Source organism: Hippocampus bargibanti, linkage group LG16, assembly GCF_051943395.1.
Source record: "Hippocampus bargibanti isolate YZ-2025 linkage group LG16, ASM5194339v1, whole genome shotgun sequence".
In the NCBI taxonomy this organism is placed as follows: domain Eukaryota; kingdom Metazoa; phylum Chordata; class Actinopteri; order Syngnathiformes; family Syngnathidae; genus Hippocampus; species Hippocampus bargibanti.
In genome coordinates, this window is record NC_142749.1 from 9,333,198 (window position 1) to 9,360,091 (window position 26,894).

The 26,894-nt window shown below is 40.6% G+C and overlaps 1 protein-coding gene across 3 annotated transcripts; it reads left to right on the forward strand.

Annotated features, from left to right (window-relative positions):
• Positions 1–293: 293 nt before the first annotated feature.
• LOC148886333 (chromatin remodeler ATRX-like) lies at positions 294–23,435 on the forward strand. Of its 3 annotated transcripts, none has more exons than XM_089016617.1 (34): positions 294–463; positions 868–965; positions 1,047–1,120; positions 1,896–1,924; positions 2,020–2,141; positions 2,297–2,413; positions 2,538–2,647; positions 3,838–3,905; positions 3,979–5,654; positions 7,661–7,721; positions 12,994–13,148; positions 13,297–13,473; positions 13,541–13,643; positions 14,673–14,760; positions 14,844–15,029; positions 15,091–15,220; positions 16,175–16,284; positions 16,389–16,532; positions 16,607–16,784; positions 17,333–17,470; positions 17,584–17,759; positions 17,828–17,945; positions 18,947–19,083; positions 19,168–19,208; positions 19,271–19,344; positions 19,425–19,542; positions 19,632–19,723; positions 20,564–20,669; positions 20,777–20,954; positions 21,254–21,445; positions 21,533–21,676; positions 21,763–21,834; positions 21,917–21,978; positions 22,714–23,435. In XM_089016617.1, the coding sequence occupies exons 1-33, from the start codon at positions 420–422 to the stop codon at positions 21,941–21,943; spliced, it is 5,283 nt and encodes a 1,760-aa protein (XP_088872743.1). In that variant the 5' UTR covers positions 294–419; the 3' UTR covers positions 21,944–21,978; positions 22,714–23,435. The 3 variants fall into 3 exon arrangements, 2 of the variants coding, with proteins under 2 accessions (XP_088872743.1, XP_088872744.1); XM_089016618.1 differs by having other exon boundaries at positions 1,047–1,102; XR_016117807.1 differs by lacking the exons at positions 21,533–21,676; positions 21,763–21,834; positions 21,917–21,978; positions 22,714–23,435 and having other exon boundaries at positions 20,777–21,172; positions 21,254–21,388.
• Positions 23,436–26,894: the final 3,459 nt, after the last annotated feature.

The following is a 26,894-nucleotide window of genomic DNA, read 5'->3' on the forward strand; positions in this document are numbered from 1 at the left end:
TTTGCAAACTGTTTGTTGAATTTCGCACGGTGTGGTTTTCCAAATACAGGCTGGATATGATGTACAGTACCTTTGAAGGTTTTTTATTATTTTCTGCAGTTACGAATCGATTCGGGCTCCTGACAGTTTTAGTTCTCGTCAGGAAAAGCATAGGAAACAGCAAATTGTTTCTCTTGGTTGTCAACACCCCAGACAATATGGCCACAGATCTACGAGTGAACTTTCAAATTATATTTCCTCCATCCCCAATTTTTAATTTCAACAGCCCTGTGATTTCTATTCCGAGCCAACAGGGGGCGATAAAGTAGGCCACCCCTCAATAAGGAAAGTCGTCATTCCAAAACGAAAGAAAAAACGTGCCACTTGTATTTGTTTCTATTGTCGTATGATGCTGCCTTCTAAATAAGCGCAGCTCCAAGATGAGGACGAAAATGAACGATCCAAATGTTGCAACGATGTTGAGGTAAATCGGGGAAACGACTAGCAAGAATGGCGTATACCGATATGCTAGCTTAGCTACAATGTAGCAACCAGCACGAAGCAATAAACATTTTCAATTTTCTAAAAACACAGGCGCAGTTAGTGCCTCGTTTAAAATGTGCGTGAAAAAAGCATTTACACTTGTGTTCTGTTATTTCTACTCTGTTATTAGAAGTGGTGTTGTCGTAGTTCTTTTCTCAATGGTCAAAATCAGAAATTTCTTGACCCAGCGTCTTTAAGATAAAGAGCTATCCAGCTCACGTTGCAGAGTACATATCTATCTTCTAGGTTGCTGTTTAACTACCGTTCTGAAATGTTTATTTTGGGATCATAAATATTGTTATTGGCGACTAGATATAAGTATTTAGAAAAGTCTTTTGGCTGCAGTTCTACAACAAGCAAACTGAATGTATTGGTCAACAAGCTACACGAATACCTGGCCCATTCTGCGAATGAAGATAGCAACGGATCAGCTGACCCTGATGGTGAAATTACAACTCATTTGTCATTTGGTGAAGTGTAACCTTGTTCGGAAGGCTTGTTGACATTTTATGATGCATTTGCAGATGTAACGATCAGGAGTGGTTCAGTGGAAAAGCCAGCAGCCCCCTCTATGATGGTGGTAATGGAACATGCAGTGGTAACATTTTAGGGAAATCACATTAGTTGAATTGAAGCAGACATAACACCCCTTCTTGAAAAGCATAGACAATTCCCAGATGTCCTAATTAAAGGTCAAAATACAGAAAATTGGTACTTTGCCAATTTACAATCCATTGTGAACACACAATTCATTGTGAACACAAATAAAAATAACTTGTTTTCGTGCATCCAAGTGATCCATTGCTCCACATGCACAACTTATATGATGCAGAATCCAACTTTTGTTATGACAATTGGGTCAGAGCGAATAAGCCTTCATTTTTTTTCTCAAACATTCCAGAATTTTATTAGAATACCAATTTCCTGTCATATTCATCTTTTGTGCAGATCAGTATATTTGCTGCATGCAGGAAATAATTACCAAATTTTAAAATTACAGCTCTTAACCTGCTACAGCGGGCATGTAATGGGCATAGAAACTGAATTTGTCAAAAATTTAGAATTGCTCACCAAGTGAATCAGTTTTGGAACAAAGCACCCATCAAAAAGTTTACATTGCTGTTCAATTTCACATTTGATGGTTGGGAAGTAACTCCAGAGACCAACCGTTTGCATGCTATTAATATAAAAGTCACATTTCCACAATATGCCCCCTTTAACAAATTAAGCACTAAGTGGTGCTCAACATATTCATGGGCAAGCTGAGGACACACACAGAATAGGTTAGTGATAGAGTGAAATTAATGAATTTGGCTAATTGCTGGCCACTATTATTGCACTCAGCATGTTCGTATCACTTTGCTTCTTTGCAGGCGCTTGGGGACACAAAATTCTCCAGAAGGTGGGTTGGGAAGAACTACATGCAATATGCTCAGCAGATGAACAAAATTGAATAGAAACTGAATTATGATGTTGACTACTTTCTTAAAATTGCAGAAAACCTTCTGTTGTTACAAAGCATTCTGGCTTGGACGAATCTGCGGACTCAAACGACAGCGACAATGTAGATTTCCCCTTCGGTGCAAATGGCCACCCAGATGCCACTTGCCTTCCTAAAGGTGCATCTATTGCCACATTACTTTGAAACACTATGCTGTACAAGTTTATAATTCAGTACATTTTGTGATAAATCTTTTCTCTAAAACCCAACTACACTGTATTTCATTAGTGCAGTTGTGACAAATGTTACAATGTAATGACTTGATATGTCCAGGCACTGTTCTCGTCCGACCTGAACCTGTCGATAACGGCAAGGATGAGTTCAAGGGTCCGGAATTTGGCAGCCGTAAAAGTAACGTGCTACGGAAAGATTTTTCAAGGAGACGAGGAGGTCAGTCAAGTTCCAGTGGACACATGATTGTCACAAATGTTGCAACAACAACACAAGGTCTTTCTTCTCCCAACCACCCACGAAAGTACATCTTTGTAGCTAATATTATTGTTGGGTTGGACAGGAGGCGAATATTTGGAAATTGTCACTTGTACTGCCTGCGGCCGTCAAGTTAACCACTTCCAGAGAGACTCCCTTATTCGGCATCCAGTACTCAAAGTACTCATTTGCAAGGTGAGTCAGGAGCATATTCAATTTTTGTGTGTTTGTGCGTTGGATATTTCACCTCACGCATCAATATTACTGAGGTTATAATGGAATTCTATTGTGTATTTTGGATGTGCATTCATCATCAAATACAGTGATACCTCGGCTTACGAACTTAATTGATTCCCAGAAAGTGTGTGTAAGGCGAAAAGTTTGTCTGCCAAACATTTATTTCCCATGAGAAACCATTAAAAATGAGAATAATCTGTTTCCAGGTCCCTATAAAACATACTTTTCTACTAAATAAGCCTTAAAACTACACAAAATATACCTTTCGTCGTACAGGAGTGGTCCATCGATGAGAAGGTTTCTTCAGCCGTCATCTGTACAAAGCCTCTGACAAAGCATCTGACGAAGCCTCTTGGATAGGAGGCGAAACGTCCGAAACCTTTGAATTTGTACAGATGACGGCTGAAGAAACCTTCTCATCGATACACAAAATATACCTCATTTTATGTATAATAAATGTGCTATTGTATTGTAATTAAATAAATAAACTACTGTATATCAAAGTTGTTTTATTTACCTTTGTGATGGTCGTTGTAGTTGCCTCTTGATGATATCCGAGTGAAGTTGCCGTGCTTTCTCGATGATAATACCCTCACTTACATGGTCCCCTGCTAGGTGCTTTTCGTTAATCCAAATCAACGGGAGTTTTTCTACCTCTTCTATTTCCTGAGACCGTTGCTTAGACAACACAGAAACACCCTTAGCCACACGTAGCACTGGTCGAATTAGCATACTGGTATTGGGATGCTAAGTCACACAAACGCACTCCTCGTTCATGTTTTTCGATGATCTTCTTCTGCTCGACCGTAATTTTTGTTTTGTGTCCTCTTCGGCTTAACACTAGCCTGTTGTGGGGTCTTTTTCGGTCCCATAATAGCAAATGTACTCCACTCGATAGCAAACCACTTCCGCAGTCAAAGGGGGTGTGGAAAACTAGTCCGCCAGCCAGCGTGGCGCTCTTCGACCATGTGGTTTGTATGCCAAGATTATATTGTCGTGAATTTAATGTTCGTAAGGCGAAAACTTTGTGAGCTAAAGCGTTCGCAAGCTGAGGTATCACTATTTACAATAACAGATTTGACCGATTTCAAGTGCATTCTCAGCTCATCAAATCTTTTCTAAAGTTTCCCTCTGGTTTGGTTTGACAGTCGTGCTACAAATATTACTTGAGTGACGACATCAGCAAAGATGGCGATGGAATGGATGAGCAGTGTCGGTAAGATTCAAACGGGAAGATAAACAGTTTGTTTCGAGGTGTTCATTTCTATCCCTTTTTTCCTCTTCTGCAGTTGGTGCGCAGAAGGAGGCAACCTCATATGCTGTGATTTCTGCAGTAATGCCTTTTGCAAGAAGTGCATTCTGAGAAATTTAGGACGAAAAGAACTCTCCAGTATCTTGGAGAGCGAATGGTACTGCTATGTGTGTAACCCAGAACCCCTTTTTGGCCTGGTGATGGCCTGTGACAGCGTGCTGGAGAACTTGGAGCATCTGTCGCAACAGCAGCGCAAGAGAAACCGAACAGAGACGGGGAAATCTGAACTGTATGGCATGTTGCCTCTACCTCAAATCCTTCCCTTTTCTAACTGGGATCACAATGGCATGGAAAATAGCGTTGTGTTCAACTACAACACTTTAAATGTCTCTCGGGATATGACCGCAAAGGTCAAACATTTAGTGGACTCGACAAACAACGTGAATACGAGCTTTATTCATTTCATTCATACTGCGACAAAGACTAGACAAGGTGTTCGAAGCCTCTACTTGAAATCCTATTTAACAGTGGTGAAATCCATGCGATTGTCACTTGCCGCACTCGAGGAAAGCCTTAAAGAAGAGTTCAGCGACTTGGATGTCTCCAGTTGTTGGGAGGAGTTACTTAGCAGTTTACCGTCCATCGATACAGATGCCAAGATATCCGGTGATGGAAACGTGCATAAATTGCCAGATGAATACGTGGAAAAAGGAGTCCACGCTGGCGATGTAAGCACAAGTGAAAACGTGAACTCGTCTTCACCCAATGCTGGACAGACTCTCCAGACAGTGGACCAAGAAATTCCTCAAAGTAGTCCCAACATGACCAAAAAGCTAGTGGTCAAACTTACCCCGGTACCTGTGGCACAAGAGCTCTGCTCAGATTCACAACTTCTTCCAGAAGACACAGAGGAAGAGACATTTCATGGAAAAGACGCGCACGGAATGGACGAGATGGTTGTTGCTGAGAGTAAAGTGAACGTAGACCACCAGAGCACGTCGTTCCATCTGGAAGAGGAGCAGGGCAGTCGGAGGTCTCCCCGTGTAAAGACAACACCTTTGCGTCGTCCCAGCGATGTCAAAGGTAAACAGTCTCTCTCTACAGCAGACAGCGAGAGCGAGTCGGACCCCGAGGCGCGGCCGAGTTCAACGACATCCCAATTTGCCGAAGAACAAAGTCTAAGCCAGACCAGGGATGACTCGGACTCGGATGAAATACCCGCGGCGCTTCTTGAGCGAATCGCAATGACTCAAAGCTCCGATGAGCATCAGAGTGACGACGATAATGAGGGCAGTCTCACATCTGGCAAAGTAGCCAAGAAGCGTCTCTTCTGGCTCACCAAGAACACCCTGATTTCACCAGAGAGGATTCGCCGCAAACGGATGCTCCTGGACCGTTTGCCCGAGTCTGAATCCGTCGCTATGACGACTCGATGGGAAGAGTTGGCTTCCTCCAGTGACGAACAAGCACCCACGACTCAAATGCAGAACCCGAAGACCCTAAGGTCCATCGGCAAGTCTCATCTTGTCAAGAATGAAACAGAGGCCAGGAAGCACGCCACTCATGTTCCCGTGGAAATACCGGAGACCACCTCGTCATCGAGCGAGGACGACCGTGACGATGACTCTGCGAGTGACGCCTACATTCGCAAGATGAAAGACATCGCAGAAGATGTGGCCTTACGAGAACCGGAAGCATACCATCAGTCGTCTGGTAAGTCTGACCATGTTATACGTAGTAGTTTTACATCACCGGTCAAAAGCACACCCTGGACTAGTTACTGGACACCTGCACACACAAACAGTCAATTTCACATTCGTGATCGTGCCTATTTTACAGTGGCTTGAAAAAGTATTCATACCCCTTAAACTTTCCTACATGTTCTCACATTCTGACCACAAACATAAAATATTTTATCGCCGTTTTAAGTGAAAGACCAACACAAAGCGGTTCACAATTGTGAAGTAGAAGTGCAAAAGTGTTCAGCCCCCTTTTCTCTGAGTGAATCAGAGTTATTGGGAAGATGGATGGAGCCAGAAAACCTGATGGAATCTGCAAAACACTTGAGAATGGGGCGGAGGTTCACCTCCCAGCAGGACAACGACTAAATATAAAGCCAGAGCTACAATGGAATGGTTTAAAACAAAACATACAGACGCTCCCCAATTTACGAACGAGGTACGTTCCGAATGGTCGTTCGTAAGGTGAATTCGTTCGTAAGTTGCTTCAGTGCTATATTTTGAATGGAATGTATGTTTAAGGCATTTATAAGTATGTTTAAAGGACAACCGACGTCACTTTTTTGTTTCCTAACTGATATCAGAAAAACGTTTTATAGCATCTAAAATACCCAAAACACGCAGTATGATATTTTTATTCAAATGCAAGACACCAATAAAAATAACTTAAAGTGTCCAAAATCTGCAAAAAAATTGAGCTGCGAATTGGGCATTTTCAGAAAGTTCCGCCCCCAGTTCGTGACATCACGCCAAGACGTCTTGCATTGCTGGAGAATCAAAACAATGGCTTCAGATTCGGAGAATGTGCTTTCTTGTTACACATCCAGTTATGAATATGATTCAAATAGTTCTGAAGAGGAAAGCATACATGTTTGCAATTGATTAAAGAATTTATTCCGTGCCATTTTGAGGCAACATTGGGGGGAAATGTCTCACCCAAAAAGAGGCAGAAAATGGCCACCGAGCTCCTGTGAGGAATGAATCAGCCCGTTTCCACACGCTGATAAATTCCTTATATGGAGCTTGGATGCCCTCTTCTGGCGCAACACGAGGTTTTCAGACCAAACAAGCAATGACGTGATGGAAGGACTGCTACAATGTGTCCTTTTTTTCGGTCAGCGGCGTTCCTTCAGTGATGTCACGTACGGACTCATCACCAACTCAAAAACAAGACTTCCGGAATATTCAGCACGATTCTTACAACGTAAAATATAGCAATAGGCGGTGGAATCTTTGTAAAATACGCTCAGTAGAAGTCATTTGAAGCCATTTTACAAATTATGGACACCACTTGTCCGGAGCTGTCGGTTGTCCTTTAAGGCTTTTATAAGTAACCTGTATTGGTTTGTACCGAAAAATAAACATTTCTGATAGTATAAGCTCTATAAAGATATGTACATGTACAACAGGAGAGATTACATATGTTACTACAAAAATGTTCGTATGTACCGTTGTTCGTAAGTAGGGGAGCGTCTGTATTCCTGTGTTAGAATGGCCCAGTCAACGTCCAGACCTATATCCAATCGAGAATATGTGGTAAGATCTGAAAACCCTTGTTCACAAATGCTCTTCATCTAATCTTGCTGAATTTGAGCGATTCCGCAAAGAATAATGAGCAAAAATTCCAGTCTGTAGATGTGCAAAGATGGTAGAGACACACCTAAAAGACTTGGCAGCAGTAATTGCAGCGAGAGGTGGTTCCACCAAGTATTGAGACAGGGTGGCCTGAATACATGCCGCATTTTTAGGTTTTTTTATTTCTCCAAAAAAAATTAAGTCATGTATAATTTTCCTTCTGCTTCATAATTGTGAACCACTTTGTGTTGGTCTTTCACATAAAATGCCAATAAAATGAATTTATTTTTGTGGTCAGAATGTGACAAAATGTGGGAAAGTTCCAGGGTTATGCTCCATCTACTTTCCAAAGGCTGAACGAGTACTTTTTCAAGCCACTGTCTATTTTTTTTCTCTACTTTGCAGACGCTGCGGATCGAGCCGGGCCCACTTGGGCAACGGGGGATGACGACGACCCCGAAAATAGGTATGGTTCTAAAAGCCTGGAAGTAGAGTGTGTAAAACAACCACGGTTTGGGAAAAAGACTGCAAGTCCGAGAAGCAAAGCCTCTGCTAAATCCAACAACTCCAATGCCATCAAGAGTCACTTGCGATCTTTTCACGCGCGACCAAAACGTAGCTGCAGTCGAGCACCAGAAATCAAATACACGTTTTAAAGGAACAGATTTAGGCTTGTTTTATTTCCATAAAGATTCATTCAAATGTATATCTTTATTATTTACATTGATTGCTCCAGGCAGATAAGCAAGAATGTTCTAAAAGAGGAATTGTTTGTTGCCTTCTATTCCAAACTGTTAATGCATGACAGACAAGTTCATATGCTGTGAAAGTATTTCAACCAAGTAACAAAGTCAAGCCTGCTACACAATCAACAAAAGTTGTTTGCAGCACTTTGAACTGATGCAAATGTGACATAGTTTTAAAGGTGAAGTATTCAGTTTCAATCTTGCCTGTCTGATTCTTGTTGTTGTTGTCGGATCATTCTTAAAAAAGAAATGCATTAAAAAAAGAAAATGCATTTTATTTTTCATTTATTGAAAAAAATATCCTTATTCTAACATGCTTCTTATGTGCAATTATTGGCAAGAATCAAACCAAAATGCTTCACCTTCATTGTTGTGATTTTTCTATCACACACTGAATCATAAATCACCGTTGTTAGTGTTTAATTTTAGATCTATACAGATAAACTTTCAAAATATATATTACTGAATAAAGATGCTTATGAATATTCTCATTCGTCGAGGTAATTTTATTCTCCGAGCATTGACTCTCTCCCGTAACTGGACTGTTCAGGTTGTCTTCGGAGACGTTTCATTCTTTTCTCCTTCATCCACTTTGCACTTTTTCCTTCTGGAACCAGATGCAAATTTTAGAAATGACTTTCTGGTCATAACCGCTGGTTTGAGGGCCTATATCAGGCGCCTAAAATCTTTGTCTTTGGCTACAAGGCTGGTAGGAACTTAATCGATCTGAGTTTTAAGGTTCTAGCAATACCCATTTTGTGTTCCAGTGGGTAATGTGAGTCCAAAAATATTGCTCAGTGCGTGTGGGTTTTCTGTAAACCCAAACATGGAGACCCATGGCGTCTCCAATGTTGACACTGCAGTCCAAAAAAAAAACATTTGTATCTGATAACCCCCCACCTGAACTCCAGTATTTTTGTTTTACCCAAATTCAATGTTTGCTATCAATATGTACAAATTGTTAAATGCATGGACACATTTGTTTGTTGGGGATGTTGATCAGCGCATATTGAATATCACATCACTCTTGGTCTTGGTTTACAGTTCAATAGTTGTACACAAGCCATCTTCCTCGCTCCCATTTCTCCATATCTTTTCCTTTTTGGACTTGCTGGCTGGCTGCTTTTTTATTCATATCTGCTTCGTAGGGTCAATGATAATTTTCCTCCATTGTTTTTATATTGCCATACTATGTGTGTGTGTCTTTGTGCTTTTGCTCCTGTTCTGTGAAGTTGTAAGCTTGCCATGTTCTAGTGCTTCAGGTGACTACATACAGTCATAGTGTCTTGTATTTTTTTACTTCATTGCGTAAGATGATGTGTGATGTGGTATATTCCTCCGCGATTCTCAAATCCAATTGGCAGCTGTGAGGCCATTTATGATCGTTTTCCAACTTGAGCGAATGTTTACGTTCTGGACAGGGAAGTCGGATGGTTTGACAGAGGAATAGTACTTGACGCATCATCTCAGGATGTTTGTTGGAATGCAAACACAAAATGTGATGCACGTTGTTTGCTAAAGACCATATTGGTTGATGGTTCAAAAACTGTAAACAATTCAGTTCACTTACAGGATGCTCTATCCTCCACGCCTGCTCCTTTTTTTGTATTTCTCAGCTTGAGAAGGGAAGTTGTGTTATATACATTTCGGTCACACATCCCGAAATGTTGTCCTACCTTGTTTTATTTTTATTTTTGTATACAGTATGTTCTATATTATATCCAACATTTAATAGCATGAAACAACTAGAACAGTCCAGTTGCAATCATTTCAATGCTTGAGAATTTCAAAATAAAATTCACGTTGCTGTTTTTTTTCTTTAAAACATTAAATGTATTTCCCTTTCACCGGCCCTCTTTAAATATGGCCAGAAACATACCGTACTTTCCAGTGTATAAGGTGCACCGGAGTATGAGGCGTACCCCTAATGAACGGTGTATTTTCAAACATTTTTCATATGTAAGGCGCACCGGACTATAAGGGGCACCTTTTAATGAATGAAAAAAAATAATCAAATATAATGTAGAAATATAAATGTTTTCCAAATATAAGACACACCAAATTATAAGGCGCTAGAGCACAGCCTGGGGTTACGCACAACTTCTGCGACAAGGAAATGGGAGTCGTGGCGGCTGACAGTAGTTGCGAGAACTTACTTCACATATAAGGCGCACCTGCGTATAAGGTGTAGGGTCATCTTTTCACGAAAATTAAGGCTTTTGGGTGCGCCTTGTACACCGGAAAATACGGTAACCTATTTTACCTAATCTGCTTATCCATTGATTTTTGTAGAGGCATTTATGACTGCAACTTTATTTGTGGAGAAAAAAAAACCTACTATCTCTTAGGCTTTTGTGATGGGCCTAATTTTGTCATAAAAATAATTGGGGGCGATGAAAAGAAAACAAGGATGATTCATGCTACTCATTGTAGACACAAATCACATCTGTTTGTCAGAGATGTCATTTGTGGTGCATGCAAATTGACCCTTTGAATTGTTAATTCATGTAAAATTTAACATCAAGTCAACATAAAGCCTCTGGTATTTGCCAATATCATAAACAATAAATTTATTGTGACATAATGCTTTAAAAAAATGGTATTTAGTCTCTTTATTTTAATGACTTGCCTTTTGTCGTGCCACTTAAAGTTCCACCAAAATGGATGCAATAGTGCACTGTTAAAAAAAAAAAAAGAATCATAATGGCCTCTGACTTCCAACTTGGTCTTGTTCAGGGTGCTTTGGGTGACATTCAAAATTACTTGCCCTCTTGTACCGATGTGGAATGACCCTGGACATTTAGAATAAAAAACGCAAATTCAAACATGAAAATATTTCTTCCCTTACCTCATCGATGCTATCTTATCGTCATTTTGAATTATTTCTCAGCATTATGAATACATGATAATACAATTGAGAGCTCTGGTTAGGCAAATACAATGTAATCTCATTCGTTCTTGTTTTGCTGAGGTGTTGAAATACAGTATTTCTAACCCCTCTCGCTTCATGTCCAGACGAACGAGGTCGTATAACTGTGTTCACGGCCAAGCCCTGTGGTGAAATGCGGGTTCATCGTAGTTGAAACCGAAGCCGGCATTTGACTCAAAAGAGCTTTTCTCCCCTTCCCCCTCCTACTGTGTAGCAAAAAAAGAACAAAGCAGCGAGAAAGAGAAATTTGTGCTCGTGAGCCAAGTGAGCTGCTGTAATCTCAATCCGTGGTGATCGTTTTGGAACACTGTTTGCAGATTTCGCAATATGCCAGTCATGTTTCAAACGTATTTTTTTTCCCAAGTCATATTAGCATTCTTGTATGTTTTACCCCACTTTCTATGCACAGATAAACATTACTGCTGACCATTTTCGGATGCGTAGCTTCTTGAAATGGACGATTTTCGATTTCAATTGCGTCACACCGCCGAGAACCCAGTCGCAGTTCTCTAAAAGTTAAGACAATTTGTGTTTCGGATATAAATATCACCGGTCAGGTACTTTTAAGTACAAACAACAATGTTGTACATCTGAGAATTGAGAGTGGGCTGTGAAACAACAATATGTAAGCACCCAAATTCCAATTCTGTCCTTTTTTTAATGACACCCATGTTTGTTTCTCGTGTTTTTCTCTCCAGGTCGGATTTTCTGACAGCACAGCAGTGAATGTAGTGCTGTTAGGAAGGAATGTGTCTTAAATGTGGGATTTTGTAGCCCTTGTTTGTCGATTGTGACTTATAGTTTGCCCCGCTCGGAAAATGGTCAGCAAGAATGTGAAGATCACATTTGTGCTTCCTAAGGCCAAAATATGTAAAAATCCTTTTTGGAATCATCCCACTAAGCACTCCCAATGTTAATGGCTGCCACACTGCGACGCTTCGCGGTTTTTATACATGTTGGATTCAGTCTCGGCGAAGATGGCTGCTCCTTTCCCACTAGTGACTCATGTCGATGACCTACTTTTTAGATTAGGGGCATGCACGAGCGTCACAATTTCTGAACGATTTGCATGGGGATGGACAATTGACAACCAAGTCTGGAAGAAGTCCCACACATCCTGCTTCCTTCTGGGTTGACTTGTCATTCATACGACGCTGGACTGATTGCAAAAATCACATTTCAAGATGTTTTTTTTAAATCATTTGAAATGTGAATCATTAACAGGATCATTTTCAGAATTCCGCTTCCTTGTATACTGTAGAGATACATCTACAGTCCTTATTTATATGTGGTTGTTGTAAACATGATGACAAGAAGACATTTTGGAGCTAGAAAATAACCCATGAGAGTTTGGCCCAGGGACTTTTCTTTCCCCCCTGAATCTTAATCTTCAGATGTTCTGGGACAATGTCTTGTTCACTGACTGTGCACAAAGCAGAATCTTGGAGATCAGTGAGTGACCTCACAAATATTCTTGGGGATGAATTTCTGAAACTGTTTGTTATACACTCCGCCATTTTGTTAAGTCTTCCCAGAGTAGTTGAATCAGTATGGCTAGAAAGGGGCGGGTGTAAGTGTAGTTTTTTTTTTCTTTTTTCCGTCTCATAGATGTAATTCCCCTGTGTCTCAATACATTTGTCAATGTAGTGTAATGTGAGGGTTAAAAAGATGTAATAATGTAATAAAATAAAAACAGTCCTCTGATATAGGAACTTGTCTTTTGTGTTTTGGTGGCATCTGTGCATACAACTTGCTTCTTGCTCTAATAAATGTTGGCTCTTGAAAATGGTCTATCCGTCTTTTTCTGCTGTTTCACGTGTCAAACTATCTCTGTGTCAGCAAGTTGTTCTTTCCAGTTTTGAATTCTTGTGTTGACTGATATTTAGATTTGTTCAGAGGCAACCTTAAGAATTACCGGTCGGCCATACTGCCTACAATTGATCTACTAAATGCCTTGTAGCATTTATAAAGCCATGTCATCTTGAATTTTCCAGCTGAAGCTGATGTTACTGATCATGAAATGAATTTGAGGTACCTTGTCCTTCTCTTCTACTTTTTAAAAGAATTGCTAAGAAAATACTTTTGGCCCAAATCAATGCCAACATGTCATCGCTCGATGACTTAACGTCAGATGAGGAAACACGGGATGCCGAGTCGTCTTCTGAGCCTGACAAGGAATTTAAACAATCCAGTGAAGAATGTGGCCAAAAGAACAATGGTGAGTGTGTCCCGTAAAAACAGTAAACAAATAATGGCCCTGTGCATTTCTTTCAGAGAAGCATAAGTCGAGTAGTGAAAGTAATGGTTACTCTGGGGGAGTCCAAGAACTCCCGTTGTTTATGTAGCCATTCCAATGTCTGCCACAGGGAGAAACATGTCATCTTGCGATGCTGGAACCAAGGGCCCCAACTTGAGGCAGCACCACTTGCTGCACTACAAACTCACCTTGAACGAGGGCACAGGAAGTAGTAACAAGGCAGCATCGAGGACCGAGGAAAGAAAGGCGGACAAGAAGACGAAAGTCACCCCTGAGGAGCTGAGCAGTAAGAACACCTTACACATGGATAACGCCCTTTGGAAATGTCTTAAGTGACGCTGATTTATGTCCAGCTGATGATGAGAGCGGGATTACTGAAAATAGCTCATCGGAGCTGGAAGAATTTGGAGTGAGCGAGGAGCTGAGTGAATCAGAGGAGGAAGAGAAGATAGAAAGGTACAAAAAGAAATAGGGGACAAGACAAAAGAATATCTGATTAACAGTAGCACATTCTGACGATTGGTGCTATTATTGAGCTCCCACCCCCCACTTTTTATTCACAGCCTCATATAATAATGAAATAAGTTCACGTTTTAATATTTTAACTCATTCACAGCCAGACATGTGCAAAAATAATAATACAGTAAAGTCTCGTTATATCGATATTCTCAGGAGTCCGAAAAAATATCGATATAACCGGGACTATCGATATATCCGACCCTGTTTGCATGTAATTTTCTTCGTGCTTGTATAGAAATAGTATCGATATAACCGGGACTATCGATGTATCCGATATCGATATAACGAGACTTTACTGTAATACATTTAATTTCCAAGCGCCTTTCAGAACACCCAATGACACTTTACAATTAAAGGAAGAATACGCAGAACAATAAAACCATAAATAAATGATAAATAATTTGTCCACTCCAGTGCCAGGGTTTTTGTCATTTTCACTCGAATTCCAGGACCCACAGAATATTGAGTTTTGGGACTACATAAACATTCAATGCAGTGTAAGAAACTCTCTTCTTTCATCAGAACAAAATAGTTAATTCCTAAATTATATGGGTCTGGAGTTATATGAGCTTGAAATCAGGGCGGCTGTCCAAAATACAATGCAATACATACATATTGGTTAATGGAGAGCTTTGACAAACAGCTGAAGCTGGAACAAAGCATTAACATGAAAACAAAGGGAAATGCTACCCTCTTGTGGAAGGGGGAAACATTGCCAGAGGTCTGGCCAGAGCTTTATCAGAACTCAAGCGAGAAAAAAAAAGAACAAATTCAGGACTGGCACTCTACGTCATATGTTCAATTCCCGAATAAATTTGTGAATGGCAGTGAATGAGTTAATCATGGAAGTCACACAAATAGTGGCAACCAAATACCAATGTGTCAATCTGGATGGACATGATTGTGATATCATACGGAAATGGTAAGAACTGCACATGTGTATCCAGTGTCATTTTCTTGTTCCAGTTCACCCCCTCAAGCCAAGCACGAGACCCTTCCGTCTGTCAGCAAGCCCGCACCGACCTACATATTGTTGTCTGACACCACCGAGGAGGTAACCGTAGCGATGACCGGTCACCATCACTCACAAGAAAAGCTTTGATGTGCTACATGACTTTTTTTAAAACATTGGAGTAGAGCGGGCAAGAAAATTCTGAAGGTGATCTTAGCAACACTGCGGGTACGCCCAAAGGACGCAAAAAAATCCGTAGGATCATCCAAGATGACAATCTCCGGTTTGAGACCCAGGAAGCGCTGCGAGAGGAAGTGGAGCGATGCAAACGACTCGCAATGAGGGAGCAGCAGATGGAGAGGCGACGAGAGGTACTGCGCACATAATCCATTTTATTGCAGTCACGACTGACTCTTCTATCTTCTATTCCAGACAAGCTTGGATATATCTCAAGAGGTTGTCACCACAAAGCTGATTCTGGATCAGGACGAACAGACCAAGAGACCTCTCCTTCAGGTTCACAGGAAACTTGTAATGAATCTCAAGCCTCACCAAGTGGACGGTGAGTGCTCGTGCACTCAGTTGTGCACGTATTTAAGTCGTTCGTCTTTGCATTTTGTTAGATTTACACTTAATCTATATATACAGATTTGAAAACAAGCATGATTTCATGCGCAAATGAACTTAAAATTCAACACAACTGAGTGGTGCGCATAAAATGTGCCATGAAAAGGATAAGCAAGCGATTATCCATCCCAAAGGTGTTTCATAGCTACTGTACTTGGGACTGGAAAAACTCTACATTAAAAAAAAAAAAAGAATTTTGATTCTAGTCTCATATTGCTTAAACCGATATTAATGAATTCAATGGTGCGTCCCGTGACGTTTGTATTTGCTGTATTGCACTGGTGTCAAAGTCAAGGATCGGGGGCCAAATGTGGCCCGTCACATCATTTTATTCGGTCCTCAAAAGCAAATCCATCATGTCAAGTGGCATGATGCTTGCTAAATTCAGAGCCAAAATTTCAAATTGTCCCATGTAAACCACAATAACAGTCATTATTTTTACTTCAGATTTTAAAAGTAGTTATTTATTAATTTTTTGAGCGTTCTGTATATAATATGTGGAGGATATGAAACATTCTAATGGTTTCCCCAAATTCATAACGGCCCTCAAGAGGAAACCGTAACAACAAAAAAATGAGTTTGACACCCCTGCTGTCTTGGATATAATAATAATAATAATAATAATTACATTTCATTTCAAGCGCCTTTCAAGACACCCAAAGACACTTTACAATAAAAACAAAGCACACAACAATAAAACCGTAAGTAAAATGATAAATAATAAAATAGCATTTATGTTTGTATGAACCCCTTTGATACATGTGCTTACCCAAGCAAAATGCTTGGTTGGGAGCACCTCTTGAAGGACCATCATAGATCTTGTGAATTATGATTAAATGTCTAGTGAAGCATTACAAATATTTTTGTTTGTCCTTGTCCTCTTCAACAGGAGTCCGGTTCATTTGGGACAACTGCTGTGAGTCAGTGAAGAAGGCCAACTCCTGTCCAGGATCAGGTTGCATCCTGGCTCATTGTATGGGCCTGGGAAAAACTCTACAGGTATCGAGCCGTCGATTTTAAAGTTCAAGTCTATTTGAATTTTTCTGAATAGTGTCATAAATGTGTATATTGTTTGATCCTTGTCTGCACTTCCCTCGTTTTAGGTGATTGCCTTCCTGCACACGGTGTTGCAGTCGGAAATCTTACACTTTAAAACGGCTTTGGTCGTGTGTCCTCTCAACACGGTGCTCAACTGGGTTAGCGAATTCAATAAATGGCAGAAGCAGTTACACAATGATATCGTGAAGGTATGAGATGGCACACCTGTAAACTGACAACCATCCTTGATTGATTAACGTTCCTAAATATAAATATGTGACAGGTCACCGAATTGGCCACCAGAAAGAATTTTGCTGATCGACTCTGCGCCATGCAAAGCTGGCACACCACTGGAGGGGTGATGATTATGGGCTACGAAATGTATAGAAACCTCTCAATGGCCACCAAACTGCACGATCACAAGTTTAAGCAGCACTTGAAAAACCTACTGGTGGATCCAGGTTGGAGTACTTGACATCTTTTAACTCATTCACTGCCAGACGATGTGCAAAAACGTGTCCACTCCAATGCCAGGGTTATTGTCATTTTCACTCAAATTGCAAGACCCACGCAATATTGAGTTTTAGGACTACATAAACATCCAATTCAGCGCAAGATACTTCGACTCTCTTCTTTTATCCGAGAAAAAAAAATAAAGTTAATTCCTAAGTTATATGGGTCTGGAGTTATCTGAGCTTGAAATGGGGGCAGCTGTACAAAATACAACACATATTGATTTATATAGTGCTTTAACAACAGCTGAAGCTGTAACAAAGCGCTAACATGGACAAAAGGGAAATGCTTCCCCCTGGTGGAAGGGAAAACATTGCCTGAGGGCTGACCCCGGCTTTATCGGCTCCCAAGCAGAAAAACCAAGCGGCGAACAAATTCGGGAATGGCGCTCCACGTCATATTTTCAATTCCCGAATACAGTCGCGGATGGCAGTGAATGATTTAAGACACCTCGACATGTTTTCTGAAGCCGCTTTGTCCACTCTAACATCTTTAGGTCCAGATTTTGTGATATGCGACGAGGGGCACATTCTCCGCAACGAACACTCCAACATTTCCAATGCCATGGCCGCCATCAAGACGCAACGGAGAGTGGTGCTCACTGGCACGCCCTTGCAAAACAACCTGGTGGAGTGTGAGTGTGCGCCGCAAATCAATTCAAATGTCATTTTCTTTGCACATCTTACACTGAAAATTCAATGAGCGTTGCACAGTCCCACTAACATCCCTTTGATATCGTTTCCACAGACCACTGCATGGTCAACTTCATCAAAAAGAACCTTCTGGGCTCACTGGGGGAATTCCGAAATCGCTTTGTCAATCCCATCCAGAATGGCCAATGCGCCGACTCCACGCCCAGGGATGTTCGAATCATGAAGCGGCGCGCACACGTCCTCCATGCAATGCTTAGCGGATGCGTGCAAGTAAGAACTAGTTTTCATATCTCGTTTTCCGTTGCCTCAGCAATCATTTATTTCTGTATTTTCCATAGAGGAAAGATTACTCCGAGCTGACTGAGATTCTGCCTCCCAAATACGAGTATGTGGTAGCAATCAGGGTGTCTCCACTTCAGTATAAGTTGTACAGCCATTATCTGCAGTATGTCGGAGGTGAGTGCAAACGGGCATTTGGGGTGGAAAACATCATTATTGATGGGTAATTGTCATTCATAAGATGCTAATTTACGGTCTTGTACAACAATAATATAACCCAAGAAATGATTTTATTTTACAGCAATAAAACAGTTTAACTCATTCAATGCCATTCCTGAATTGATTCTGAAATTGAAAAGAATGACGTGGAGCGCCATTCCTGAATTTGTTCAGGTTTTGTTTTTTCTTGTTTGGGTGCCTGGCAATGTTTTTTTCCCTTCTATATAGGGGCTACATTCCCCTTTTTTTCCGTGGTGACGCTTTGTTACAGCTTCAGCTGTTGTTAAAGCGCTCTACAGACGCTCCCCTGCTTACAAACATTCGAGTTACAAACAACGGTACATACGAACATTTTTGTAGTAACATATGTAGTATTCTCTCCATTTGTATATGCACCTTGTATTTTATTAAATGTTTATTTTTCAGTACAAACCAATACAGGTTACTTATACAAGCCTTAAACATACTTAACGTTAATCTGATTAAACCTTAAACCTAATTATATAAGCCATAAACATACAAATATACGTACAAATATATAGCACTGAATCAACTTACAAACGAACGTTTGGAACATGCCATATTCGTAAATTGGAGAGTGTCTGTATAAACTAATATGCATGTATTGCACTGTGTATTGGATAGCCGCTCTCATTTCAAGCTCATATAACTCCAGAGCCATATAATTGAGGAATTAACTTTTGTTTTCTGATAAAATAAGAGAGTCTAAGGTTTCTTACGCTAAATTGAATGTTTATATAGTCCTAAAACTCTATTCTGTGGGTCCTGGAATTTGAGTGAAAATGACAAAAACCCTGGCACTGGCAGTGGACACATTTTTGCACACATCTGGCAGTGAATGAGTTAATTGCTCTTCTTTTTTTATTTCAATGAAGCACTTTGCCCAAGTTGTGTAGTTGAAATGATGATCGAGTGTAAGTTCAGGTCTGTTTTTTCAGGTTTAAGAAATGTGATCGGTATGGAAAAAAGGAAGCTTGGAGCAAACCTGTTTAACGATTTTCAAGCCCTCAGCCGGGTTTGGACTCATCCTTGGTGCCTTCATCTTAGCTATAAAGCCAAAGAAAAAAAGCTCAGAGTAAGAATACAAAACCTCACAATTGTTGATGCAATAATGTTCCTCATTTAAATCCCGCTCCCTTTTAATTTTTTTAAATGATAGATGCTAAAGAAGAATGATACCGGCGCTCCATTCATGGAAAGGTAAATAAATAAATAAATAAATGAGGTGTTGTACAACCCTAAAGTCATTTTATTTGCCGTAGCGGACCAAGCCACACCACTGACAATGATCCAACCCAAACCGGTGCTGCAAATGTTGCTGACTCCTCATCAAAAGGTACAGAGAGTAATTTAGTGTCAGAATTGAGACACCAGCAGCTCGCAAACACTCTCCTGTGTGTACTTGTACCCTCTCAGACCCTTGCTGGTTCAAAAATATGCTGACTCACCACGACGCCGAAATTCTGGAGCATTCTGGAAAGTTGGTGCTTTTATTCGAGATCCTAAAGATGGCTGAAGCCTTGAATGATAAAGTGTACGTGCCCCCCCTCGCACGCCGCGCCCTTTTTTTTCTCCCACATCACCGCATTGCAAACGCAGACCATTTTTATTTTATTTTCCCAGACTTGTTTTCTGTCAGTCCCTGGTGTCCTTAAACCTGATTGAGGATTTCTTGGCAACTTCTCACCGGCGAACAAAGGACTCGTCGGAAAGTGGTATGAATTTGTTAGTGTTGCCTTAACTTTGGAGTCTCTGCCGAAACGTAACTGTTCAAGTCAAGACTTTTTTGAACACATTACTTTTTTGGCTTGATGTTGAATTTGAGTCGCAAAAAATTAGCCTCACATACGGCACAGTGAAGAGAAAAGATTTGGAAGAAGTACCGTATTTTCTGCTGTATAAGGCTCACACAAAAGCCTTGATTTTCTTCCAAAGATGACCCTGTGCCTTATACGCCGGTGCGCCTTATATATGAACTAATATTGAGCCACAACAGGTCTTGCAACTACTGTCAGTAGCCACTCCCATTTCCCCCTGTAAAAAAAGTCGTGCATAACCACAGCAACATTTATATATTATGTTTGAAAAAACTTTTCATTCATTGAAGGTGTGCTTTATAGTCCGGAGCACCTTATATATGGAAAAAGTTTGAAAATACACCATTAGTTGGGGGTGCGTCTTATACTCCGGCGCACCTTATCCACCGGAAAATATGGGATTTCTGGCAGGGGTGGCACAACCCACGATTAAATTTGGGGGGGGCAATAATTTTTTTAACAGAGAGCAGGCGGATTTAGATTTTTTTCCCCCCTATATGTGTCCAAATAATTTCAAATTTCATTTAGAAACTGTACTTTTAATACACTATATGGAAAAGGTTTGAAAACACACCATTCCTTGGGGGTGCGCCTTATACTCTGGTGCGTGTTATCAGCCTTATACACCGGGAAATACGGTCATTGCTTTAAATTTCCTTTTCCATTTTGTGTTTTTTCATCAATGAGCTTTGATGAGTTTGCTATGTTTAGACTAAATATGGCGCCTTTTTCACATAGTGAGAAGATGGATTAAAAACCGGGATTACTATCGTATGGATGGCTCCACCTCTGCTGCATTACGGACACAATGGGCTAATCGGTTCAACAAAATGACGAATGAACGGTACGGTTGGACTTCTTGTATTCCCTATTTATTATATCGATAAGTTACACGGTGACACCCGACACTCACTGAGACGAATATGACGCAAATCTTCTCCACCCCGATAGCGGCCGGTTGTTTCTCATCTCAACAAGGGCCGGCTCGCTAGGCATCAACCTGGTGTCCGCCAACAGGGTGATCATTTTTGACGCCTCGTGGAATCCTTCGTACGACATTCAAAGCATCTACAGAGTGTACCGCTTCGGCCAGATCAAGCAGGTCTTTGTGTACCGCTTCTTGGCACAGGTGAGCATGTGCCATTCAACTGTTCAAGGGTCAATAAGAATTGACGATTAACAACTCAATAGACTGAGCAGCTGTGACAGTGACGTCATGAAAGAGATGAAAATATACGATGCGATTGATGATGTCACGTGGGTTTATGAGAGGTTACAATAGGGGGTGGCGGATTGTCTTCACCGCCATCTTGTGGCATATATATGCAACGACAAACCTCTTTCAGGGTACGTGACATCAAATCTTGGCAAATCTTTGTCATCCCCACCCAGTTCCCATGTAATGTTTACATTTATGTTGACGTTTAGGGCACAATGGAGGAAAAAATCTATGATCGTCAGGTGACGAAGCAGTCTTTGTCCTACCGAGTGGTGGATCAGCAGCAAATCGAGAGACACTTCACGCTCTCTGAGCTTACGGAACTGTACACATTTGAGCCGGATTTACTGGACAAGCCTCATTCCAGAGCGACGAAGCGGAAGACCTCTGACTTCCCAAAGGTGACATGTTTTTTTTTTTTTCACTGAAATGTTGTCGTTTTGTTTCGCCGACTCCCAAATAATTTTGAAACATGTATATCTTGTTAGGATCAAATTCTGGCAATGCTTCTGGAGAAGTGCAAAGACCACATTGTCAGCTACCACGAGCATGCGTCTCTGCTGGACCATAAACAAGAAGAGGAGCTCACTGAAGCAGAACGCAAAGATGCCTGGGCTGAGTATCAGGCTGAGGTAATGAGCCACACACCAAACAGCTGCTGCTTAGCATACATACTAGACACATTTCCCATTTTAATATCAGCGTGTCTTTGTCTTAGTCTCACACGGTTTGCCTCCCAGTAAAAAGCAGACCGGACACCTTGAATGTAAACGCCAATAAAGAGCCGATGGTAAATATGCCGCCTCTTCCGGCCATTTTTTGCATTTGACTGAACACAACACGTGTGCTTGCCACACACAAAAACAAAGCAGAATCAGGCAGCGCCTTCCAGGCCATGACATCCGACCCCCTTCGGGAATGCCCGCAACACGTGGTGAGTCATTGCGATTCTCGTCAATAATGAAATGAACATGAAAGTGATCAGGCACAATGCAAATTATACAGAACGAACTTTGTGTAAAAATGCTGTAATTGATCAAATTCTATGTCGGGTCTTGCATTTGCTACCTGTGCCTTAAGTTCAGTGCCTTCACCCAATTTATTCCACCTCTTAAAACCATTTCAATCCCCACACAACCTACCAGTAGAGAATATTTAGACAGGATGGAAAAATGCGAACATCATGGCTGACAAATTGGAAAGTGGATGAAAGAAACAGTGCCACCGGTAATAAATATTGGCAACACACCAGAATTTCTCATGTTGAGATCTCAGTAATCCTCCATTTTGTACAACTAAAGCTAGGACACAGCTAGCTAGCGTTTAGAAATGAAGGAAAAAGGATGATCAGAGCATTGTCATCAAAAGGTGACAATGCTCTCGTCGTTTTACTTTATTTGAATGTTATTGTGCCGATGACCATTTTATATTTGAGTTAGTGGTGTACACTACCGCTTCTGGCTGCCGCTGCTCACCCGCAGGAAAAAATGTTCTTATCCTGTGCCTGTCAAATGTCCTTGAGAGTTTTGAAAGGTGCTTACAAATACAAATGTTTCGGCTCAAAATGCCTTTTTTGTTTTAATTACAATTTGTATTATCATTATTATTATTATCTCTCCATGCTTCTTTCATCACCAATATTCCTGTACTTCTGTTCCACTGGCGACAGAATCCACCACCGCCTTTGCGGTTGATCAAGATGAAGATGATGTAGTGGAAATAAATGGACACAATGGAGCTGGAAAGGAGAAAGTTCTTCACGAGCAACTAAGTTGAAATTGCATCACGTGTTCGTGTAGAAGCAATGGATGCCTGCCATGCTTTTATTCCAGCTCACGGAATCATTTTGTATGAGCGACGGAATCAAGAGCTGCTGGGGCGATCGTTTCTGCTGCAAACCAGCAAATACCAAATGACTGAAAACGGCTCACCTACAGGAACTGTGAATTCACTCCAATATCAGAATTTTATATGTATTATACATTATCAATGAAAAATGTATTTTACTGCAATGAAGTCTCGCGAGCGGGCCAGCTTTTCATTCAGTATTTTAATAATTTCAACTTTTTGGTTCTCATTCACTCCCACAAGAACTTCAATGTGACCAAATTGGTCATTTACTTCCATCATGTGTGCCTTTGGGGGAAAATGTATATCGCAGCAACAGTAATCAGTGTAGGTGATAATTGGCATTAATTGCGTTGCTTTCATGATTTAAGCCCATCAGGCATATAATTTAGGACTTCATTTCTAGTGGTTATTTAAATATTTTGTATATTTGCCCAGATTTGTATCCTTTTTTTTGTACGATCTTGCACTGTTGTTGACACTGGAGCAACTGGGAGAGTGTACTGTACATCCTTCAACTTTTAATAAACTAACTAAAAAATACCCATCCATCTTTTTTTCTGGTCCTCACAAAGGTCATATCACGGCTCTGTCTATATAATTTGTCATTATGGTTCATGCGCCCACGGCATCTAAAGTAAATGGAATGTACCCTCTGCTGTTATGTTTGATGGTTTTCGATATGATATGGAAAACGGCTCACATACTTGAGCAATGATTGCACTCCAATATCAGAATTTTATGTTATATATTATCAATGAAATATTTATTATACTGCAATGAAGAATCATTGTGCTTTTAATAGAGATATTATGTTTTAAAGAAATATATGTTCATATTCATAATAAAGAATGCTAAGTGCTCTGTGTGACAGTTGAGGGACGCACCCAACTTTTGGGGAAACGACCACGTATAGAAAGGCGTTTTTTGACCTGAAAAAAAAAAAGACGACATAAGGCCTTTTTAGCAGAAAAAAACGACCATTGATGGATGGATGGATTTGCCTTTATTAGACTGCAGTGGAGAAATCTACATTTCACAGAAGCAAAGTGATGAAAGTAGAAAAACAAAATACATGGGCTGCTGGAAAGGCAGCCACTCGCGCGGCGCCGTCTTGAAGTCAAAAGAACAAAAAAAACTGAAAGAGGAGAGGATCAAAGTGTTTCTTCACCAGTGGATCAGGGACATCATGGTGGAATGTGCAAGTCGACTACAAGCTAATAGTTGAAAGCAAACACAGCTGTAGTATCCATTGACGAAAAGAGATTGGATCACATCTCCTGTCCCAAATAAATCCGCTTCAATTCCAAGCCGCAACAGTTCCACATACACATTGGCGCTCTGGGCTGACACTCCTTTTCTTATCGCGGGCTCCTCAAGCCATGCATCCATCCAGCCGCAGACTGTCCAACAGCACCGACCTTCCACTGAACAAAGTGGGGCTGTGAAGCTGCTGCCCAATACAGGCGCAAAAAAGCACAATGGCCCCAGAGCTGTCCAGCGATGACAGTCGAATGCCACCGACATTCCTCCCATTCAAAACAGTACTGGCATATCCATGCTGCCGAAAAGGGGCAACCGCTCAGCACAGTCTCCTCCTTGATGAATGTTGTGGTCAAAAATGCTGAAAAACAATCCGTATCCATTGCACAAGACGCACAACAACACAAAGTGACAAAAGAAAACACAAAACAAGACAAAAACAACCAAAAAAAGCAAGGCTCATGAGAGTACTTGCTGACGGCTGCCTACTCGGGCGCCATCTTGGACTCCTTTTGACCTTTTGATCATCCTTGGGCCATGGATTCTAAGGTGTTTTTAGCTGGAAAAAAACGACCATGTATAAAGTAAGTAAGGCGTTTTTAGTAAAAAAAACGACCATGTATAGTAAGGCGTTTTGAGCCAAAAAAACGATCATGTATAGTAAGGCGTTTTCAGCCGAAAAAAAAAACTACCATGTATCGTTTGGTGTTTTGAGCCGGAAAAACGACCATGTATCATAAGGCGTTTTTAGCCGAAAGAAACACCGTGTATAGTAAGGCATTTTTAGACGAAAAAAACGACCATGTATAGTAAGGCGTTTTGAGCCGGGTAAAAAAAACATGTAGAGAGTTAAGGTTTTTTTTAGCCGAAAAAAAAAACGACCATGTATATAGTAAGGTGTTTTAGCCGAAAAAAAAACTACAAAGTATAGTATGGCGTTTTGAGCCGGAAAAAAGACCATGTATAGTAAGGTGTTTTTAGACGGAAAAAAAAGACCATGTATATAGTAAGGCGTTTTTAGCCGAAAAAAAAAACTACCATATATAGTAAGGCGTTTTTAGACCAAAAAAAAACGACCATGTATAGTAAGGTGTTTTGCAGCAGAAAGAAAGGACCATGGATAGTGTGACGTTTATTTTTGCATGAAATGGGGATGTAGCTCAGTGGTAGAGTGCATGCTTTGCATGTATGAGGACTGGTGTTCAATCCCAGTCATCTCCATTTGGGATTTTTGCACATTTCCCCATTGTGTGACTATAAAAGGCTTTCATATTCTTATTAAAAATGTAAGACAGTTGGTGGGCCGAAAAAAACCACCACGCATAATAAGACATTTTTAGACCCAAAAAAAGCCCGAGTATAGTAAGTAAGGCATTTTTAGCCCAAGAATATCTACCGTGGATAGTAAGGCGTTTTTAGCCGAAAAAAAAACCGACCATGTCTATACATGTATATAGTTACATGTATATAACATGTATATAGTTAAGGTTTTTTTAGCCGAAAAAAACGACCATGTATAGTAAGGCGTTTTTAGACCAAAAAAACGACCATGTATAGTAAGGTGTTTATAGCCGAAAAAAAGACCATGTACCTTTTGAGCCGGAAAAACGGCCATGTATAGTAAGGTGTTTTGAGCTGAAAAAAAACGACCATGTTTAGTCAGCCGTTTTTAGCCGAAAAAAAAAAACAAACAAAAAAAACCCACCATGTATAGTAAGGCGTTTTTAGACCAAAAAAACCAACCATGTATAGTAAGGTGTTTTTAGACCAAAAAAAACCGACCATCTATATATAGTAAGGCGTTTTTAGCCGAAAAACACAACCATGTATAGTAAGGCGTTTTTAGCCGAAAAACACGACCATGTATAGTAAGGCGTTTTTAGCCGAAAAACACGACCATGTATAGTAAGGCGTTTTTAGACCCCTCAAAAAAACGACCATGTATAGTAAGGCGTTTTTAGCCGAAAAAAACAACCATGTATAGTAAGGTGTTTTGAGCCGGGTAAAAAAAAAACATGTATATAGTTTGGGTTTTTTTAGCCGAAAAAAACGACCATGTATAGTAAGGCGTTTTTAGACCCCTCAACAAAACGACATGTATGGTAAGGTGTTTTTAGCCGAAAAACACGACCATGTAGTAAGGCGTTTTTTTAGCCGAAAAAAATGACCATGTATAGTAAGGCGTTTTTAGACCCCCCAAAAAAACGACCATGTATAGTAAGGCGTTTTTAGCCGAAAAACACGACCATGTATAGTAAGGCGTTTTTAGCTGAAAAACACGACCATGTATAGTAAGGCGTTTTTAGACCCCTCAAAAAAACGACCATGTATAGTAAGGCGTTTTTAGCCGAAAAAAACAACCATGTATAGTAAGGTGTTTTGAGCCGGGTAAAAAAAAAACATGTATATAGTTTGGGTTTTTTTAGCCGAAAAAAACGACCATGTATAGTAAGGCGTTTTTAGACCCCTCAACAAAACGACATGTATGGTAAGGTGTTTTTAGCCGAAAAACACGACCATGTAGTAAGGCGTTTTTTTAGCCGAAAAAAATGACCATGTATAGTAAGGCGTTTTTAGACCCCCCAAAAAAACGACCATGTATAGTAAGGCGTTTTTAGCCGAAAAACACGACCATGTATAGTAAGGCGTTTTTAGCTGAAAAACACGACCATGTATAGTAAGGCGTTTTTAGACCCCTCAAAAAAACGACCATGTATAGTAAGGCGTTTTTAGCCGAAA

Excerpts from the sequence above, each read along its gene's own strand:
- LOC148886333 (XM_089016617.1), top strand. The coding sequence starts at position 420 with ATGAGGACGAAAATGAACGATCCAAATGTTGCAACGATGTTGAG. Across the intron at positions 17,946-18,946 it reads TTATCTGCAGTATGTCGGAG|GTTTAAGAAATGTGATCGGT; the intron begins GTGAGTGCAAAC and ends CTGTTTTTTCAG. Across the intron at positions 21,446-21,532 it reads AGACCTCTGACTTCCCAAAG|GATCAAATTCTGGCAATGCT; the intron begins GTGACATGTTTT and ends ATATCTTGTTAG.